General features: G+C 39.1%; 1 protein-coding gene across 1 annotated transcript in view; it reads right to left on the bottom strand.

Moving 5' to 3' along the window:
- Window positions 1-584: 584 nt before the first annotated feature.
- LOC145775311 (transducin-like enhancer protein 4) overlaps window positions 585-22,679 on the bottom strand; it is a 31,228-nt gene continuing 9,133 nt past the window's right edge. Inside the window, exons 5-18 of the mRNA XM_082586581.1 lie at window positions 19,065-19,127; window positions 17,485-17,556; window positions 16,845-17,214; window positions 16,085-16,116; window positions 9,155-9,271; window positions 8,882-8,991; window positions 8,595-8,766; window positions 8,336-8,486; window positions 7,507-7,732; window positions 6,694-7,081; window positions 4,308-4,435; window positions 3,610-3,804; window positions 3,335-3,515; window positions 585-3,254 (exon numbers count right to left, since the gene is read on the bottom strand). Coding sequence (XP_082442707.1) covers window positions 3,150-3,254; window positions 3,335-3,515; window positions 3,610-3,804; window positions 4,308-4,435; window positions 6,694-7,081; window positions 7,507-7,732; window positions 8,336-8,486; window positions 8,595-8,766; window positions 8,882-8,991; window positions 9,155-9,271; window positions 16,085-16,116; window positions 16,845-17,214; window positions 17,485-17,556; window positions 19,065-19,127 — 2,310 coding nt within the window. The 3' untranslated portion in view covers window positions 585-3,149. The remainder of the gene's footprint in view (window positions 3,255-3,334; window positions 3,516-3,609; window positions 3,805-4,307; window positions 4,436-6,693; window positions 7,082-7,506; window positions 7,733-8,335; window positions 8,487-8,594; window positions 8,767-8,881; window positions 8,992-9,154; window positions 9,272-16,084; window positions 16,117-16,844; window positions 17,215-17,484; window positions 17,557-19,064; window positions 19,128-22,679) is intronic.

Consider the following 22,679-nt stretch of genomic DNA (forward strand, 5'->3'; position numbering starts at 1 on the left):
ACTCTTGCTTCTACAAAAATCTAAATTTTTAATTGGATGAATTTAGTCAAGTGGGCGTACAAGTGTGATTCTGAAGCGTAGACAAAATACGAAAACAGCGACCAAAACTAGAAATCTACCCTGTTCATTTTGTTAAACATCATTGGGTCATTCAACTTTTAGTGCATCCTTCCTTAATTTTTTTTTCTGTATTCGCTCCACGTAAGTTGTAAACTAGCCCTGTGCTCAAAAGTTAAACGTCCGACTCAAGCAGCGCTGGTTCGGCCCTCGGGATGTTCGCTGAAGTAACGCATTTCAGAACTGCTTTCCATTCAGCGGAATCTCGTGGATAGGGTAGCAGCTTAAAGACAACAACTATAGAAACTTCACTCTACCAATCTCGGTAAACGGCCTGCGTCAGTCGTGCAAAGCATTTTACAAGTATGCGAAACTGTCAGCAAGGAGTAAGACATGGTCTGTTTTTTCGTTTGGCGTTAGTTCCGCTGAGGTGTCGGGGGCCACAACTTCGGGTTTCCTACGCCATGTCTAATGTTAATACACACTTTCGATTGTTTGCACTTGGTTAAAATAATCACAGGTTTGCTTCGATTCGATTCTATTTAAAACAAATAACAACAGGAACAACACATCTTTCCATCTCAGCTAGCAAATCTATCCTAATACGTTGATTCAACATCTGCAAACGTTGCAAATAAATCGGTTCAAATAACGGACCGATTGCGCGAAATAAGATACAACATGTACCCCCATTTTCTGCGCTGACTCATATCTAGCATAAAATATAACGATTTTAAAACAAGAACTGAAAAGCTGTAAGTCTAGTACTGATTAAAATAATAATCCAAAAACCGTTTACTTTCAGTATTGCAAGTGATAAAGTATCTCGCGTTACACTGGGATAAGAAATTTCCCAAAATTACAGGCAACAAATACGTCATAATTTCCCAATAAAATAGAACACCTCCAGAGGCATATGCTTCCTGTAAGTAAATCATTGAATTAGACACAAAATGGCGTGTCCTTTTTAAGGGGGCTGTTGAGTGTTTCCAAACAAAAATTTCAGTCAAGATAAAATGGTGCGGAAGAGTGTTAAGAGTGCCGAAAATCAATTTTAACGAAGGAAAAAATCGTGCCAAGGACGTGTCTGAGATATCTCCGTGCTGAAAAATCCACAACCGTTTTAGAAATTTTGCAAAGTACCGAAACGTGCTGCTTCCACTCACCTAAACTAACACGCAAAAAATAAAATACAATCACAACAAAAGCAGTTAATGCCAGCAGGTTGGACAATGGTTGAACCTTGCTGTGCACAGCGTCCGTCACGGGATGATGAAAACTTTGACAGTGATAAATTGGCAAAGGGAGAAGATTTGAAGAGTATTCGATCCCATAGTACAACCATTCGGACAAAGTATAAAAAAGTAAGTTTTTAGATTTCACAACACCAACAAAAAGCCTGCAACTCCGCAAGACCCGGCTCAACTAGCCAACCCATCATCAGAACAATACTAAAGAAAAAACGCTTAAAAATGCAAAACATTGCTTCAGATTAAAAATAAATACATTTGTGTCCTGAGTTCCGTCAAATTTTCTATTTGCACAAGTGTCATGAATTCTTGCGATTTTTTCTGCAAGTTTCTTGATATTTTGGCTGATTCTACATGCCAAACCGACAATAAAATATAGCCTACCAACCTAATATTAAAAAAACAAGCCGATGAAAATTAATATGACATATTAAATTACACAGTTATTTTCTCATTACAAAGATTCCATGATTTTGAACAAAAAATAGCTTCACAATCACAAATAATTTTATCAACACCTACCGATTCACATAAGCAAGCAGTTTGAAGACCATACAGCAAGTAATTTGACGTTAAAATGGAAAAAAAACACACTTTTATAACTCATCGAAAGAACTACTGGAGTTCCTTGGAAAAATTCAATTTAGAAAATCGAACGCGAGGGACATTGAAATAGCTTTTTTTTATGATAAACGCGGACCTTTCAAACAAGGAAGCGCTAGAAAATCGTAAAAAGCTATTTCTGGACTTTTTCGCATAATTACGATAATTAAAATCCATGTGTCTTTTAATCCAATATTTTTTCTAACTTTTAAGTCAGTTCCCTTTATATTGATACAATGTAAAAGGAAACTGATATAATGCTGGTTGGGTTGTATATAGACCACATTATGCAAACGGTACAGTAAGAGAGGTTGCTAACTCATCGGCATAACCTTAGAATGGAAAGTGATACGACGAAAGAAAATTGCAAACAAAATCACGACCGCAACTAATAAATTGTGCAAAATTGAGGATAAAGCGCTGGAGGATATTTGCCAATAACCAACAGTTTCCCACACACATGACGTTGCTTCAACGTTCAAAATGCGCTGAATTGGCATAAGTGTTTTTTTTTTCTTACTGAATATAAACAAGACCATCATGAAAAGTAGAAAATATTATTCCGCACGAAATCACGATTAAAACATAAGTACAAAATTAAATTGAAACTCAATCTAAAGTTAAAATTGAAGGTTTGAAATAACTTCATCACAGCACTGTGTTCATTACCAAAGCTGCAAAGTTGGTGTTGTGCACAAGGGGTTAATGATATAAAAACACCATTGTCGAAGCAAGACCGTGCAGCTAAAAATATACTGTTTGCACGCATAGTGGACGTTTCCTGACGCAACAAGAGCAAATTAATAACAGCAACGCACTTGTATCCTTCCGCGGCATATCTTTCACAAATATCCATATATTTGAAACATCACAATAACCCAACCCGCAAAACTGTGATTTTGCATTGTTAAAACGATGCAAAAATTGTCTAACGATGAAAAAATGAAAGCTCTTTCGGACCGGAAAAGACGAACCTTCTCGTTTATTTATAAAATCAACGATTTCATCACGAACCAACAACACAGACGTGCAATGAAGTGGTTACCTCGATAAACCATCGCGCAATGTTACATTTACGTAAAAGGTAAGTTGTTTACCGAAGCAATCTTCGCTCAGTGTAGCCTCTGTCTATAAAACAAAGGAGGGGGTTCCTTGTGGAGCAAACACCAACTCAGACGTCTCTTGTCCTCTTCCGTTAAGAAATTCTCTGCAGCTTCCATGCTCATTGAACCGTGACAATCACATGACTTCATACAACGTCGCTTTCTTGTCTCCTGATCCTGTCACAATGTACTTGTCATCGGTTGATACGTCACAGCTTAAGACGGAAGCGGCTTCCTTGTGCTGAAAAATGTGATGCAATGAATAAGCAAATGGAACGACCGTGCAAATAAAACTAGATCACATGTAGCTGCAGTTAGTACCTGGAAGAGACTGGCACCGTATGGAGTCCGCCATGAATTGAGCATGTTGTCTTTCCCGGTGCTGATGAACCATTTTCCGGAATGAGCGAATTTTAACGAGAGAACGCAGCTCTCGTGCAACTGCAGCATGTATTTTTCGCTTTTCGTGTCGTGCAGTACTTCGACTGTGTGGTTTTCCATGCTGAAAAGCAACAACATGTTTAACATCTTCATACGTGCAACAACAAAAGCAAAAGGGCAAATAAATTTCAATTAATCCGAAAGTATTAACTTACCCCACAGCCAACCAATCCCCAGTCGGGCAGTAACCCAGAGAGAATATTTGCGAATCGAAGTCATATTGTTGGAGCTGTTTTCCAGCAGTGAGATCCCACGACCGAACAGTGTTGTCCAAACCACCAGTCCAAAGCTTGGTCCCGTCTGGCGATATGTCAATGCAGCTTGCACCGTCTGTATGGCCTTGGAATTTCCTGAATGTTTGTGTCAAATTGAAACATGACAAACAGCTCCAGGAAAAACCTTTACAGTAAAGTTGCATGCTTAATTGCTTACGTCATTCACGACGGATGAAAAATGAAGCGTATTGATCACTGTATGTTGATAAAAAGGTGGTAAATTACAATATGTGAAAATGTTTCTTGTTTTTGTGTTGAATCTAGCACAACTTGGCATAACAGGACAAAAAAGAAGCCATTTGTGTAAGGGTGGCGACGCTGCACTGCTGTAATGGCAAAACCACAAGATTTTCACTGTTACTGGTAGGAGTAGTCCAGTTTTAATCCGGTGACGTCCCCTTCACCGAGGGTGGCCGGATCCACCTCAACGTGTTATTCTAGAATTGTTTTTTTATTTCCACGAATAAAAATTCAACAACACTCATCCGATGTTCGATAGCGTTAAATCAATGTGGAAACGGCACGATAATAGGCTCCACTGAAACACAACATAAGAACCCCATTTGGCTACAACCTACCTTACAACGGAGTTGCTCTGCAAATCCCACACTGCAATGTTGCCATCACTGCAGCAACTGAAGCATAACTTTGAATCTGGGCTGATGGCAAGGGCATAGCAAGCTTGTGCTGCACAGGGCAGTTTCGCCTGAATATCAACATTCGATAAGTTGGTCGGTAAATATAATAAGTATACAATAGTTATAGTTTATTTACAAAAAAAAAACTAAACTGGCTAAGTTATGCGCTACCTGAGGTTTCATTCTATTATTATACTTATTATTACGTTATTAGCTCTGCTACCTGCATTGAGCACTTTGTTTTGCATTTGCTACAATTTATTCTTGGAATAATAATTTATTTAAGAATAGCATATTGATATAAGTGGCTTGAATATATGTTGATATATTGATATAATATGGCTTGAAGAAAAATGTCTAGAAATTGAGAAACTTCGACTTGATGGGAAAAACATGTTCAAAAAGATAAACGAGCTTGTAGGCAAAAAATCAGCACCAACATCGAAATGTATCAGAGCGGCAAATGGAGACATCCTTCATGACCCAAAAGATGTAACTCAGAGATGGGAGGAATATATACAGGACCTCTTTGGGGATGCGAGCAGAAGCAAGCTTACTGAAGACGCATCTCGAGATGTGACAGGTCCACCGATCTTGAAAGCCGAAGTTAAGTGGGCTCTGCATCAAATGAAAACAGGAAAAGCAGCTGGGCCAGATGAAATCTGTGTGGAAATGCTTAAAGCCCTGGACGAAGAAGGAATAGACATCATATGGAAGCTGTTAGACAGAATATATGAAAGTGGTGTGATTCCTGAGGACATGTTGAAATCAGTATTCGTTGCACTACCAAAGTTCCAGGAACACTTGATTGTGACAAACATCGCACTATTAGTCTGATCTCACACACTGTGAAATTGCTGCTAAAGATCATCCTCCAACGCTTAAGAAGGCAATTGCTTCCAGAAATAGGGGGCAATCAATTTGGCTTCATGAAAGACAGGGGAACAACCAACGCAATCTTTACGATGAGAATGCTTGGTGAAAGAGCAATCGAAGTCCAACAAGACCTATATCTAGCATTTGTAGATTTTAAAAAAGCCTTCGATAAAGTTCGTCACGAACAGCTTTTTGAGATGCTGAACAACATTAACGTTGATCACAAGGACCTGCGCATAATTAAGAATGTGTATTACCAACAACAAGCTGCAGTTCGCCTACCAGAAGGTCTGTCTAGATATTTTGAAATTCAACGTGGGGTCAGACAAGGCTGTGTGATGTCACCAGATCTGTTTAACTTGTATAGTGAAATAATTCTCAGAGAAATAGAAGGTATTGATGAGGGAGTTTTAGTGTACGGCATCTCATTAAACAATATTCGCTATGCTGATGACACTGTGCTCATAGCGACATCCCCGGATGGTTTACAAACACTAATTAACAAAACTTCAGACATCAGTGCAAAATATGGAATTGAAATTAATGACAAAAAAACAAAATGCATGACTATCTCCAAACAAAGTCCTGAACCCCACTTTGTACTTCACCAGGGAGGCAACACAATTGAACAAGTGTCTTCTTTCAACTACCTTGGTTCTCTCTTGACAGCGGATGCACGATGTAAGAGAGAGATACGAAGAAGAATAGGCCTAGCTAAAGACGCTTTTAATAGACTACGACCTATTCTATTGGATCGCAAGCTTTCTATTCTTCTGAAGGTGCGACTTCTCAAAGTGTTAGTGTGGTCTGTTCTCCAGTATGGTTGTGAAACATGGACCTTCAACACAGAAACTAGGCGTAACATTGAAGCAGCTGAAATGTGGTTTTACAGGAGAATGCTCAGGATTTCATATACTGATCACATCACAAATGCAGAAGTTTTAAACCAGGTACATCAAGACAAGGAACTATTGAACAACATAACTCAAAGGCAACTCAAATTTCTCGGTCACATTATCAGAAAAGAAGATTTTGAAAATCTCTGTCTAAGCGGCCGCCTTCTCGGGAAACGTGCTCGTGGCAGACAACGAACAACATTTATATCCAATTTCAATACATCAATCAGCCAACCAAGAACACTTTGGGACACTGCGCGACAAAGGGAACACTGGAAAAATTTACGAACTGAGCATCTAGTTCATCAAAGGCCGCATCGGCTATGATACTGTTGATGATGATAAGTATATAAACGAACTGGTCGTTGCGTCGGAAAATAACATGTTGATTGTTGATTAGTGATCTAATTCCTTTCAATATTTCATGCAATCAAATCTTAACAAAAAAATGGCAAAGCTACATGCTCAGGACAGACTTGTAAATTTACAAGTTTCGAGATTATCATCCGTTAGTGTTATCAACATAGTTTAAGAACATTGCCTTATTTTCTTACTTTTACTTTCGGAGTGCCAGTTAGATCGAAGAGGCAAAGTGAGTTTGCTTCTCCTCCTACTAAAAGCGTCCGACGATCCGGGAGCAGCTTGCAAGATCGGATGTAGCTTTCGCGCTCAAGGCAATCCAATTGCGAAACCGGTTTTTGCCGGATTACCGGGTTATTGCCGGTTACGCCGTTGCTTATGTTCATGTCCCAGATCTTGACGCATCCTTTGCCTCCAGTGTAAACGTGGCGCGTGGGGTTACTCACGGTCACGGCGCAAACTACCTCGCCGTGCATGAGGCTCAGTACAGGGCGCGCTGTCCTTGGTACGCCATGCAGAGCATCGCCAGGAAATTGAACTGGTTGTGGGCGTTGCCCTTTAGCGCTTAGATGGAAAGAGTACCTGTTTAACAAAAAGCAGATCATTAACTCATGATAATGTAGTATTAAAAGCAGCACACGTGCTCAAAGAATTAAGTTATGGAATTGGATGTCAAAATCAAGAAAAAGGCGGTGAGAAATGCCAAAATTGTCACAACCTTCAAACCCTTTCTAAATTTCTAAAACCATCAGTATATGTAAATCGTAAATTGATTGTGACTAACAAATATTAACATTTTGAAATCGATAGAGTGAATACAAATCTCCCGATTTTAGAAAACGTACAAAGATGGCGAAACTTTCCATTTTTTTAAAAATCGCTAGACGTTAAAAGCCGTCCAGCAAATCAGCATAGTTTTATGATTCAACTACAGATGCAACAAAAATGACTGATTTGCTGGCTAGAAACATTGCAAAAGAGCAAAAAATTATTTGCTAGGGACTAACTCGTTCACTTTCTCAGCTGATCCCGGGAGGATACCAGGAGGAGCACTTCTGATGTGTGAATGAATGTCATATCCAGTCGGATGGGCATGTCCGCGAGATGCCATAGCTGCAGCAGCTTGGTAGGCGATCGGACTGGACTGGAAGTTAAGGAGAGCGGCAGCAGTGGCGGGGTCAGGAGGAAAATTGAAAGGAAGATTGTAAGGAGCAGGAGGACGGAGGGGAAGGGCTGAAAATTAAAACGATTTAAAGTCAGAAAACTAAACTGCTCAACTCGAGAACTTTTATGAAAAAATTCAGGTTCTTCGTTCAGTGGAAAAGGAAAAAAATAATTCGATAGATTTAAAAATATCTTTAAGCATTGTTGTGAATTTCATTTCTATTCTAAACTTCAGCCTTGCATTGAACATAAACATTTCCTGCAGCCACGTGGTTAGACTACATGTGTACTGTTTCCGTGCTACATCAGGTGAAACAAAAAGCATGTTTTACATTATAAAAAGAATATACCAGTAAATACACCGCAACATATACGTTTTATTTGACAAATCTGCATCGTCACCAAGTACGTCGAGATTTTGGTGAATAATGTGAAGTGTGAAACACAACGTGAACATAAAGCTCGGCATACGCCTGCAACTTGCCACTTTGACAAAACCAATTTAGTGACGCCAGGTTTCCGCACAAACCACCGCAATGCGAGAGTATGAGGCATATCTCGCCGATGAAACAAAGAAAAGAAATGATCCTTCGATCTCGATGTCAGCGTAACATTTCTCCTATTAAATTGCTTGTAAGCAGAACATACAATATAAACAATTAAGCATCTTACCCATGTCATCTCCAAGTCTCCCAGGTATTAAAGGGGGCTGAGGCCCTACTGGTCGGGGACTCAGCGAGCGGTGTCGAGCGTGGTTATGGTTTAATGGGACGAAGCTTGGACTGCCCGAAGCTTTGGAGCGAGGGCTGCCAGATTTATCAACCTAAAATGCACGTAAGCAAACAACTCGTGACAATCACACGTAAAAAGTATTTAAAAAATTTACAAGTTGAATCAACGTTAAATTACAGTCAAGCGCAATGGAACTCACTGAAGAATGGTTCTCTTTAGCTTTCCCGGTGGTCGATGTGACATCTTTCTTCACTGCATTGTTGAAACCCGCATTAGAAGTACCGTTGACGGCGGTGGGGGTGCTGCTTGCACTCCCCCCACTTCTATTGTTTGCTTGTGTGCTCGAAGAAACGATATTCTCTCTTGGGGACCTGTACAGAACGGCAAATTAGTTGAATAATTGATAAAAATGCTAACATGTTCAAAAATCAGTTCAGAGCGTATGTTTTTGCATTATTTTGAAATGCAAACATTTCGATCTCTTACCTTCCATCGTCCAAGGTCGTTGACCTCGTCACGGGTGATTTGTTGCGCGGTTCGTCAGGTGATGAGTCGTCATCGACCACAACATCCTTGTCACTGTGATCGCTGACTTCCTGTGAAATGGCAATACACTGGCTGAAACAATGCGTGCATTCACACCAATGTGTAATGACACGCGTTAACAGTAGACACAAACATTTTGCATCGATTTTTCTGCTCGCAAAGGAGATCGATATGTAAACCAAAAAACGAAATGGCATCAAAATAAGACCGCACCCCCTTAATGTGTTTTTCATTGTCTGCTCTCTGGCGCTTGGTGGCAGATGCTTGACTGTCTTGGTCGGAAAGACGATGTTTCTCTGATGACGTCACAACAGGAGAAGAGGACGAATTCTGTACAAACAGAACAGTGTCTAATTATTAACGATAATATAGAATAGATAGTAATCCTAAAAATAGTATTTATACAATGCCACTTCCAAAGCACAAATTATGACTGGTCAACAGATTTTAACTATTTTTTTTAATCAGAGATACAAGTAACTTTTTCTAGATGAATTTTCTGCCATGATTCCGAATCTGCGCTCGTTTTATTCTCAGCACATCAGGTTTTGAAAATATTTGCACTTTAATATTTTACGTATTTAATCATTAAAACAATGTTTCTAAAATGCAAGTGGTAATCACAATGCATTGTGAAATCCGCACTGTGCAAGCTTGAGGTCAAAATTGTCACTATTGGGGCAAATCGCGTCGGATTTGCGTCACTGTAGATCAAACTTAAACAACAAATGTTCAAATATCTCAAAAATCTGGTTTCTAAAATCTTAAAAACTTGTGTGCTGGAGAAATACATAAGGACATTTTAGAAATTAGCGTCAAAACCACTTCAAGAGTCACATCGGAACTCCGTTAAAAATTTGCTGTTGACCAGTGTTATGTTCCCAAGCGCTGTGCGTGAAAAAGGTGAAAAAATGTTCCATTCAGTTATAGTGTTCAGTAAAATAGAATGTTTTCACTCGAGTTTTGAACCTATTTAAATTTTCTGATCGCTCTATGGAAATAAGCAAACGATTTCAGCACCTAGCAACAGCTGGAAAGCTGTCACATCCGTAGTGCATGTACGACTACATGAACAAAGGAATTACATAAGTTACATAAGGCTTATCGCAATTTTTTTTAAGAGAATGCATGATCACAATGCCAAACGCCCATTACCTAAATGGACGGTGATATATTAGTGGAAGCACTTGACTTAAAATTTGCCATCGAGCCTACACAAAGATGAAGTGGCATTTGGTAGAATGAGAGAGGTTTCGAGTATTTCAATTTCATTAGCAGATCAGGGTTTTTCGAGCACTTGACAAATTTCCAACGGACTAGAATGGTTTTTCCGTTCATTCGACGTTTAATTACTAAAAACAAACTTTACTAAAACAAATTTATGAAAATAATCCATGTCGCCAGTCAAGTACCACAAACATCGCACAGGGTTTTACGCGTGTTTAGAATAATAATCACATAACAAAGAAAAGTCAACAACCCTTCGCTGCTCTGCTTTGAGTGTTCGCACAACGCTTAACGCGATAATGACGTCACAAGTAGACAGGCGAGTACGCAATGACCGTGGTGTTGACAAAAAGAAGCGACTTTCAAACCTCTTCAAAACTGAACACAAGTGCGGCGCTAAAGGGCTCCAAGACACAGCACAGTTGACAAGACGTGGAAATGGATTCCCGTGTGTTGCTTCAAAGGGGCAGATAAACACTTTTGACGCAAACTTTTTTTCTACTTCAAACCGTTTACTTGGTAAGTTCAGCCTTCGAATCTTTAAATAGAGCTTCAAAAATAAATACCCGAAAATAACCCGAAATCTTGACCCGTTTTGCGATGCTATCTAACCTTTTGGAAAGCTCCATTAAGACGGTAAATTGACATGTGCAAGTATCGTAACAAAGCATAACAACTGTATTGGTTATAAATTCAAAAATACAACGTAGGACAAGAGACAAGTAGGTTTGATGATTGGTGCGTCAGATAGTAATCGAAACCAACAAACTGTGTTTTTCAAACATCAAGGTTATCACAGTAGCCTCAAAGCGCCTTGATATAATATAACAAATTAAGCTGTACTTGTAGATGATTCGCAAATTGAAACGACGAAAAAGGTCTCTCAAGCGGTTATTCGACTATTAAGCTTACAAACAAGCCGCTGCCGCCATTCGGGTCAGGATTCCACGTTAAAATGTATGAACCCAAGCACGCATTTTGAAAAAAGTCTTAAATTTTCTACAGCAGTAACGATTTCGGAAAAGTCGGATTTCCCAGGAAACATCCGGTTTAAACCTTTCAACAAAGCTTCCACCGTATGTCTCTGGAACCCATGCTTTCCAAAAAGGCTTTTAAAAACAAAAAAAACTTCACTACAAAATGTTTGAATATGATAAAACCACTAAAATAACTGCATACCGAATGGTAACTGCCCACTACGAAAAATAATGAACCCACGAATTGGGAAAAAGCGATAGTTTACATGCTATAACAAACCAGTTTGAAATAAAAACCCTCAGAGTGTGATGACACTTGGTTTAGTAGGTGAAGGTTATTTAGAAAATGGAATATAACGAAGGTACACCCATTCTAATTTAAGTAGCTTAAATATACGAATGCATACTTCATGAAATGTCTAAATAGGTGTGAAGCTCGTAGAATTATGAGCTACTCTTTGCAGAAAAATTGTCAGGACCGACTAGACGTAAATGCACGCGATAAAATTCGATATACTGAGACCACAAACAAGCAAATTCTATCAAACACAATTACAGCGTAAATGCGAAGCGGCTAATGCGATTACTTGAGAGAAAAACTTAATTAGCTATAAATTGGTATTGAAAAAGGAAAACAAGTCAAACACAACGGCTTTGCACGAGGTAACTGAATTAACACTTGTGCCACTGGAAGGCCAACGTCATAAACAACTGTTCGGCCTTTGATGGCAAAATAAGGTTAATGGATAAAACTGCTCTCGCCTGGACAAACGAGCGGCCTTATTCAATTGAAGATAACTTAATAACCAAACACATTATCCGACAGTGGATTAATTGCACACATGGTAACTGAATATTGAAGAAAAGATATCGACAGTTTAAAATCATCTCGCTTTGTGTGAAATGGAAGTGGTTGGAGAATGGTAATGTCATTTCAAAAAGTCCACAAATTAGTATGGACGGTGCCGGTAAGTGCACTGCAGACTTCCCACAAAATATACAAGACCTTAGTCATTAGTTTCCATGGCCCAAGGGGAGTAAGGTAAACTTCAGATTTGAAATGCAAAACAGTTTCTGTGTGGTTGCAAAGTACCAAGTGCTACCTTTTAGCATGCAAAACACGCGGCCAATGCATGCAGACAGTTCAGCGTTTCCAATTGACTTTCTAAAATAGATTGATTGCCGCAGATTTAAGACCTCACTACCAGGAAAGACAACTCATTTCTGTATGCATCTGATATTTGATGTGACCACCCGAGAAACGAAAAGTTTTGGAAAAAAACAGTTTCCAACAGAGAGACAGCTACTATATCTGATCTACATGGAATGCTACAAGGACCATTGAAACATATTCAAACATCGAATTTTACGTAGAACAAAAACCAAGCTCTTGACTTGAGTAAACAACGTCGCGGTTGATCAAGCAAACGTAAGCGGATATGACGACATGTGAACACCAAACAAAAATATGGACAAATATTTGCCAGTTCGACAGTAGCAAACTGCCCACACACGCAAATGTAGCTTTAAGTTTCAGCACATTTTTTGCTGTGAATTACGTCCAGGCAAATCGGCTGTTGTGGCAGATCGTATCTGCAGGGTGTGTGTTTTGCTCTGTGAGATGGTGTCAAATTACCGGTGATAGAAATAAACGACGCTTTAAGAGAAATTACAGCAAAGCCCTGATGATTATCACTACACTTCCCACTTGTTCACAATTCCAAGCTGTGCGCAAATTTCTAGCCAGCAAATCAGTTCTTTTTTTGCATTGATTCAACACAGTCTATAAAGGTCAATAAATAAAGACGATTCGTCACACTTCACAAACGTTGAATCAATGATAACAAACTGATTTGTTGCCTGGGAGACGGGAAACAGTTAAAACAATGTGATAAATTTCAACGATGTGTAACAAGGACTGGTGTTTAGATCTAGATTATAAAAAAGTGGCTGTTTCGCGTGTCATGCATTCAGAAATTATGTCGCAAACGGTTTTCTGCTGCAATAGGGGAGTCGTTGCTTTGCGGAGAAAAGCTATGTTAAAGAAGACACACAATCAATCAATTGATTTTGTTTTCCTTATTAAAATCATACGATAATTCTGCATGAAAATAACGCTATTAGCAATCAGAGAAAAGGCAAATAATTATTTTATTGTGGCCTAAACCCCCTCGAAAGCGCATGCAATATTCAGCATGCGCAAAAATATGATCTGACAGTTAGAGGTTACCCACATCAATTATTCAAGAAGCAATAAGAGAGTATGGGGAAAGCACACACGCCGGTCGCAGTCTGCGATGAATTTTGGATGAATCCGATTGCGTAATTTACACAAAGATTTGAATTATTCATCCGCTTGTGCAGTATGAAGGAAAACGTAAAGCACAAGAATAGCACTGGCTTGAAATTTCGGTCTGAAAGCGTAAATTTAACGCTATTTATCATTCAGTCAACGCGTAGCACATACCATACAATGGCAATATAACAACCTGCTCAAAGCAAAACTTTTAGTTTTCACATCATCGCAACGTTTAAAAGCATAGGGTCGTTAAAAAGTGTTCGTTTGCCAAATTATTAACAAAAATTAACCTCCGTTCCAGCTTGAAGTGAAGTTTTATTCAGTATTTTTAATGCACGTTTGACAGGACAAGAGAAATTGAGCTAATCTTTTGTAAAAATGAAACTCTCGACAAATGCCCTCCAGTACGATCGATATTTTGTTAATTTCTTTCATATTGATTGAAGTAAGATCATAGAAAAAGAATTAAAACTACAGATCAAGAATAATTGCGGCCAGATCAGAAAATTTACACGAGGATGTGAGTTGAAAAATTTTAAATGAGAAAGCACAATCTTTCCAGTTTTAAAAATGAAAATTATGAAATATTACAAAAATAAATGAACAAAACTGTGATTACCTTTTTAGTCTTAGACTAACACTTCGAAAAGTGCGCTGTGATTGGCCAGCATAGGTAGGCGCTGTGATTAGTAAGAAGATCGGTGGGCGCTAGTGAGAGCGCGTCTTCGAACACGTGATTCACAAGCAGTGCACTGGATACTGGATAGTACCACAAAGATTGGTAGAAATGTCACAATGCAACAACAATAAGTTTTCCGAAAAGTGCAATGGGATGTCATTCTGCTTATATCCAAGAGCGTTCATTGCAAACATGGGAAAGATGCGCAAACGGTAATCATCGAAAAACTCCGACAAAAAAAAAACGCCAAGCAAGTCAAAAAGAAATCGTTTCATTGAAAATGAGCCCACTCGGTGGGGTTGTGAAATGTGAATGCCTTCAAGCGAAATCTAGTGGCATCTCTTTGATCTTGCTCGGCGAAATATGATAGCGTGATTAGCATATGGAGAATATGAGCCGAAGGTATTGACTTTACACATGACATTAAATGGTTATGTGTGAACAGGTGCGATTTGGTGGATTATCATGAAAACAGCCATGATCTTTAGATTACAATATGAAAAAATAGGATAACCTTGATATGGTTGCTTGTTCAACGCATGCTTATTCAGCTTATTCAGTCAGCAAACCAGTATTTTTTCACATTGATTCAGTGTCCACAGACGTCGTAAAAATAGACCGATTTTCTGGGTGGGATAGGTTTTTCCAGACGCGTGAAGTTGATTAAATTCATTCTTGTGACGTAGTAATGACAAATTTGATCAAACGGGAGGCCTTTACCACAGACTTTCGTTTGACGCTCTGTCGCGTCCATAAAACTTTAGAAACTACAAAAAAGCGACGTTATAAAGTGCGTGCTTTTTATGAAGTTCAAATACGAAATGATGTGTGAGAGAACTTGCCTTCTCACCTCACTGTTCTTCGAAAATATAAATTGATCTAGATTTAGGTAACTTCCACGTAGGGAAATCACAATCTTTGCAAGCATGACTAAACTGTGTGAAAAATACTGCAGCGTGCAGGGCATGTGCCATTACGTAATGGCATCATCAGGATTGGCACTTGGAAAAAGTGAATCAACGTTTTATGAGCGATACTTTTCCATGATGGGTAATAGGAAATGCAATTGGTATCAAAAGACGCATTAGGTTCAAGTTTAATCACAAAGCAATAAGCAACAATGTCTGGCATATGAACAGCCGGCCGCATCAATTGAATGGCAATAATCGCGTTTGATATTGCGCTTTGGGACATACAGTGAGAGCCTAACAGATGAAATGGAATGAAGGCGTTTCCAACAAAAAATTTTAAAAAAAAAACGTGGGGCGTGATCTATCAAGACGAAAGCATGTCTACGTTTTTCTGAAACCAAACCAAATCCTCACTGAAAACAGAATCACTGAATAGAAGAAGCGTCATGCCAAAAAAAGATGAAAATACTTGAATTATTTATTAAAACTGTCAGGCTTGGCAAAAACGCTTGTGAACCTTTTCCAGTGGAAGTAATAATTATTAATTAGCGCCTTCAATCGATTTTAGAAAGGAATAGCAGATTCAAAGTGCATGTAAAATACAGCTACAGGACTAAAAAGAAACGTATACCCACCCTATCACCTTGTACCAATCCAGGGATTGCAGGGCAACAAAATGACAAAACAAAATAATATTGGCGAAGTCGAGGTTTCCAAAACGTCGCAACTCCAAAAAATTAAAGCAAATGCGTAAAAATAACCAAATCAACGCCCAGTTAGTTTCTTTGCAACTTTTGGAAGGCCCGGGTCTCTGTCTTGGTGATGTTGAGCCAAAGCTTTTAAATAGGGATTCAATTATTTTTTTAGAATAAAGGAGCAAGAAGGCCCATGGGGAGCATGAAACAGACGCAAGACGAAAAAACCGTAGAGCGCTGTAAAAACTTTGCCAGTTGCAATGTTCATTATCCAGCTAGCAAAAGTTGCACTTTTGCTTAGCTAGATAATTTGCAAAAAACGTAGCATTTTGCAAAACGTGGCTTGAAACCTCACCTGCCTACTTGTAGCTCTTTCCCTTTCACGTTCTCCTGCAAAAATCAGCGGATGAATAACAAGTAACAACTAGCCATCCTCAACGTCAAAGCGATGAAGAAAACAGACAAAAAGAGAGAAAATTTACAGCCAACATATTTGGCGGAGGTGATAGATGGTACACGCTGTTATAAGAAGCTTGCCAATAAATTATAAATTGCAAGAAATCGTTCATCCACGTTAATTATTTATGGTAGATTTGACAAACAGACAAAAACTACCGCACTAAAGTCAATAATACCTGTTAAGTGTATTTATACTTCACTCAACAACCCTTTGGCTACACGGAGAGTTGTTTTGAGTACCTGGACCATTAAAAAAGCAAGTGTGCACAAGCTAATCCAACACTCAAAGACAGTAAGTGTCCGTAAACAAGAATATGAGGTTCAGTTGCATGGAGCTTACGATAACAAGACGGTCTATTTCGCTGATAGCAGCTGCAGCGGAATCTTGTCCTCATTATAGCCTATCGAACACGATCAAAGTCGTGAGACTTATTTTTCAGAATGTTTCGACATCCAGCTGGCGCCAAATTTTTCTACGTTCCGCACACTAAGTCGTAGAGCATTTAAAAGTTCTCATTATCTCTGAAATGTTTGGATGCTCAATTGCTCTTGTCCACGTAAACATGATCTGACGTGATGATGGATATGATCATGATACAGTGTAGCGAGGCTCCCATCTTCATACAAGAGATAAACAATTGAAGAAGATGCACTACCTGATGCCGTTTGGTCAGTGGGTCGTCTCCCTTCATCTTTGATGTTGAGACCGTGCATCATCACTGCCGGGGCACCTCCAGGACCTCGAACTCCGAACATATGTTGAGCGAGAGCGTGTTGCGGAAGAAGTCCAGCTGCAGCGGAGTGCGAAAAAGCGAGAGCGTTGGCTACGGCCGCAGCAGCAGATGAAGATGCGGGAAGTCCAGTAGGAGTGAACCCAGCCGCAGATTGAGGAGGAAGAACAGGAGGAGGAACGACCCCATTGGCAGCAAAAGCAGCTGCCATCGCAGCATGGGCGTTCATTGATGGGTGTCCGGAAGGATGCGTTGATCCCCCAGAATGGGACATCAAGTTTTGAACTTGGAGTTGCTGCATAAAAAACATATTTTCAGAATAAAGAATTTAGCGTCGCATCTGAAAAAACTAGTTTTACTTTTAAAAAATACGGATTAATTTCAACTCCACCACCGTCCACCACTTATCAAAGACTACAGCACTAATATTCGGTCTCAACAACATTTTACTGCAATTCTTCTCTTCACGTCAGTTGACTATAAAACAATCACTAAAAAAAATTCAAAATGTATCTACGGTGGCTTGTTAGTGAACTCTTCGTGGCGGTACCTTTTCACTTACCACAATTACCTGATTAATCTCGCTCGTCGTAATTTGCTTTGCTCGTTCTATCGCAGATAGGACTTGCTGCTGTTGCTGGAAAAAGAATAAAAGCAAGCTTAGTCATGACCAATATTTGTCGTAACCTTCATACCGTTTTAACAGATTGTATGTCGCATTTTCTCATTTTAAGACCAGTAACGCTCAACAAGCCTTAAAGCAGCCGGCGGCCATCGCGGACATGGCCGCTAAGTAGTGCTTGAATGACCGCCGGTGCTGCCTCCTCAGTCGGCCAATTTGGCCGCCGGTTTCTTCAGCTAATTATTTAATTTTGCAATAGAAAGATCGTGGATTAACTGTCGAAAATATCTAGTATCAAAAAGTGTTACAAAACTAGGTCAGCACGTCATAATCACCACTGTTATATGGTGCGGAAACATTTGCTATTGTATGGAAAATGTCCAGCTGCGATCACCGGTTATAAGTCTTGTTTGTAATTCCCGACATTTATTTTAACAAAGCGTTAATCCGAAGTGCTAATTTACATTGGCTGGCAATGTTGTCTTTTTTATGTTGATTCAATGTTGTCGGACATTGAATCGTTGTTAAAAGGGAGAACTACCCAGACAACAAAATTCGTCATTTTTACCCTAATTTAACCACTGCAAACGTAGAATCAATGCCAAAATGACGGATTTTGTTATCTGGAAAGGTTAATTGACATCCGAGGGGAAAACACGTGTCTTCAGAGTTGAGAAATGTTTCCGCTGTGGGATAGTGACGTCACAGTTCACACCCTAAATGGTGACATCATAACGGTATAAATGGTCAGGTTTTACGAAAGGCGGTGTGCAGTTGAAATAATTTAGGGTCGTTAGATGGTCCCACAATACCGGATTACAATCCCGATAAAGCATTTATTGCGTGGTACAACGATTCTATAGCAGGACGCTGAGACTTCAATAACACTAAGTGATCATTTTGGCATTGTTGCAAGTTTAATTCTATTTAATTGTGCTATCGTTGTTTTGTATTTTGGCCTCCAAGCATGCAGAGTTGGCCGCCGAGAAAGAGCTCTCGGTAGGCCACGATGGCTGCCGGACAAAAACACGAGTTTTAAGGCCTGGCTCAACACACAAAGAGGTTAAGAAGGTTTCAAAACAAGTAAAATTCAGATGCATGGAAGACATTGATAAAACTTCGCAGGTGATTTGAGATAGAAGCGATGGCAAATACAAGATGCAGGTGTGGAGGTATGGAGATGGAAATGCTGCCATGGTTTGAGATACTGATAAAACTAGACAAACTTAGAAACAAGAACAACAGGTTGGGACACTTAATGACAGTTTGAAATTGGGAAAGAAAAAAGAAGACGTAAACGAAGATAGAAAGATAGCTTAAGGGAGATGATGAAAATGGGGGAGTAGGATGTTTTGGACATAATCGGATAAAAAAGTGAATTGCGCCAGTGATCTTACCTCCGCTGGACCAAAGCTAAAACTCGATTTTAGCTTAGGACTACAAGGAACAAAATAAGACAAGAAACTTTCAGAAATTTTTTTTTTATAAAGTTTGCTTTTCAGGATTGTCAGTATTAAACGAACCTCTTGCGGAAGATGTTGTAGAATCTGTGTGCATATTGTTCCAAGCCTCTTCACTATCTCTGACTGCAAAAAGGAATTAATGGATTAGATTCTTCACACGACATCGATCCAAAATGTTGAGATTTTTTTGTTAATTTTGCGTTTCAAGCAGGCTTTGATATCGTGACGGTAAACTTCAAAATTTATTGCGCGTCAGCAGCCCCGAGGAAGTGAGTGGTTCACAAAAAAAGTGACTAACACCACGCATCCCGAGATAATCTGACATGGCCTGGGTCGTGCTTCCTCCTAGCACAGCCCCATATAACAAGGACCATATGATGAAGTGACAGCCGCAAAAACTGTTGCAACTTTTTCGGTTTTAATTTCGCGCCGTTTGACAAGTTTATGAAAAGACATTGCACGCATTCAGACGCAAAAAAAAGAACTTCCAGTGTCTTGATGTAAAGCAAAAACAGGTTGGCTAAACAGCTTTTGCTTCAAAGCTAAAAGTTGTACTGCGCTTCCAATACCAAGACACATTTGTTCTATAATTACTCCTTCAAGGAAAAGTGATCGTAATGGCTGCGGCAAATTTTTGTTGCAGCGAAGATATGAGGAATTCGAATTCATTTAACAAAACTTGCAGTAAAAGCTTAAATTTTGGCAAAAAGCCTTTCAAACCAGAGCGCGCCGTGATCCATGTGATTTATTTAGATATATACGCACTATCTTAAACATTTCAGAACGCTACCTATGCCAAAATGACGATTTTCACCAAGCAGTTCGCTTAGCAGCCTTAGCAAGCCGGAACTTCACTCAACACTGCACGAAGGACGGTGCTTAACAATGTGATAATTTTGGCACCATCGTGAAGAGCATGGTTTGGTCGGCGCATTTCTACAATCGATTCTGTCCAGATTCGGTTCAAGTCCATGGTACAGACAGTTCTTTATTTTTTGTTCGGTTGCAAAACAAAACGTACATAAAAAAGAAAACGAAACGTAGAGTGTGTGTCCAATGAAAGACTGCGAAAGACCATAGCCATGTGTAGCCTACTGTGTAGGCGTGACACGTGAGAGGCCTTCGAGCCTGCATTCTCTCAGTCAAGCAGATATACGATATACTTCTACGAAAACAAACTAACAGTACAAGTTATCCCTGCACAAAAGCGGTTGCGATTCTTTAGGACAAACACAGAAGTTAACATTATATGCATTTGTAAAATGAAACAAGTTTTGAATATTTGAAAACTTGCCCTAAGCTGCAAAGTGAGCTGTCGTCTAATCACGTTGTCAAGCTGCTTGTGGAGCATGACGTGTAGAAAGTTTTATCAAATGATTGTTGTTCATTATCGTTAGATACACAATTAGTCAGATCATTGCAGCGCTACAGACCTGTCAAAATAGAAATAAACGCAGATAAAAAAAAGCAAAGCTTAACATTTTGTGATGGTGGCCAAAAAATGTCAGTCCATATGGTCAGTCAAACATAAAAAAATCCATTGAAACTCTAAAAACTTTACTGTTAAATAATAAGTCAGCTAATTTGTTTGAAAAAGATCAAGCATGAAACCAAGACTGTACTGTTAACTGAAGTTCGACAAGCAAGACAAAGCTTAAGTAAAAACTTTTTACTTCCGGTAATAAAATAATCCACAATGGAAATTGACAGGCTGATACTTAAACTTCTGTGTCGGCTTTAACGCGGCTATGAATTAAACAAATTTTAAAAGCTACTTTAGCAGATTTAGGCTGTTTATTCTACAGGTGGATTGGCTAGGGAAATTGCTAGAAAGTAAGTAAATGTTTGAAGTGTTAAAACAAGTTGGGCAGCAAGTACAAATTAAAAAAATAATGTCCAAAATATCCGTGAAATGTGAAAGTGTTTAATGTGGTTGAAAAGGGCAGATCAATCCTAAATCAAATAAAATGATTGCATTGTCGAATACGCGCAGATGACGCATTAAGAAGAAAATTACAAAAATTTCCGATTAGTACTAAGACCCCTGGGAAATATGTATGTCGAAAACCTTAATTAGATATATAGAGTATGCCAACTGCATGTTCATCTTGCAAAGTGGAAAAAGTGCAAGTTGTCTGCGGTTTAGGCAACAACATTTCATGATGTTGAAACAACGCGTAATTGGTGGCAAAGTTTAATTCAAAAAATACGTTGTTGAAAAGCGATTTCTCAATTCATTGCTTCCTCAGAAAGCTTGACACACACGTTTTGGATAAAATTTAAGGGTCAGGACAACCCAAGAGAAAGGAAAAGTTTTCAAATCACGTTGTTAGTGACAAAAGCAAACCACAAACGCTCCATGTAGTGAGCATTGATCGATTTTATCATTGGTGATGAACTAAGTCGGAGTTGAAGAGAAAAAATTTGAGACAAACATGAATACAAAACACGAGTTAGTGTGCAAATTACGATTCCGAAATTAATAGTGTTTGCATCGATTGAATCAAAGTGCGCGAGGAAATTGCTGAATAATTCAAAACACTTCCCAACCAAATACAATTATACGCTGCCGCGCCGCTGAATGGTATCATCCCTTAAGCCAGTGCGCTAATAGAAATCGAATATGCATTCAAGTGTATTCACGTCAAACAGCACGCCACAAAATTTATGACAAGCAAATCGATTGATTTCAGTGCTGCGCCCTGCTGCAACAACAAAAAAACTAATAATAACCGTCCATTGATCGACAGACTATTCATTTCAGCTGAAAGTCAGATAAGTTTAATTTAAAAAGACAATAAACGAAGGTAAAAAAAAACGACAAAATACGAACTTATTTAGAGATGCTTAACCACGTTAACCTCCCTAACAGAAACGTGCAGACGAAACCAATACAAAAAGTGAGGCCATACTTCAGAGAAGCGCCTAATTGGTTTTATATTACCAACTACTGTGAAAAATAAGACGACAGATGTTGGCCTAAAGTCAACCACTTGTATGTTCGATATATCCCAAGCGCCCTGCAAATAAGCTCTTCATATCTGGTTTTCCCCTGGCCACTATCATCTCATGAAAGTGCTCATCGCTTTAACCTGGACGTGCGATAACATTTTGCAGAAAAATGCTGGAATCGACAATTTAAGCAAGAGCAACGACAGATGTTGGCCTAAAGTCAACCACTTGTATGTTCGATATATCCCAAGCGCCCTGCAAATAAGCTCTTCATATCTGGTTTCCCCCTGGCCATTATCATCTCATGATAGTGCTCATCGCTTTAACCTGGACGTGCGATAACATTTTGCAGAAAAATGCTGGAATCGACAATTTAAGCAAGAGCAATAAGAGCATTTAACGCTAAACTGGCTCTTGAAACGTCTCAAAAACATTATTTTAAGTTTTATCGACCACTGGGCAACAATTTGCACCAGTCTCTGCGGCTTGTGCAGATGTTCGCAGCGGTTTGTGCAAATGACGGGATCAGTAGCAACTAATGACACAGCGAACCTAATAAATTGTTGCACCTATTAATGAACCAATGTCGACATTCAAGTTTGCACAGATTTGAATATGTTTCAGCTGAATTGATTATTAGACAAAAAACTTTTGTTTTGCTCGATTATTTGATAAAAAAAATATATACGGTTCACGTTGTTAGCCCTAGAATCCACTGCTCGT

The sequence above is a fragment of the Aplidium turbinatum genome, chromosome 8 (genome assembly GCF_918807975.1).
Source record: "Aplidium turbinatum chromosome 8, kaAplTurb1.1, whole genome shotgun sequence".
Classification (NCBI taxonomy): domain Eukaryota; kingdom Metazoa; phylum Chordata; class Ascidiacea; order Aplousobranchia; family Polyclinidae; genus Aplidium; species Aplidium turbinatum.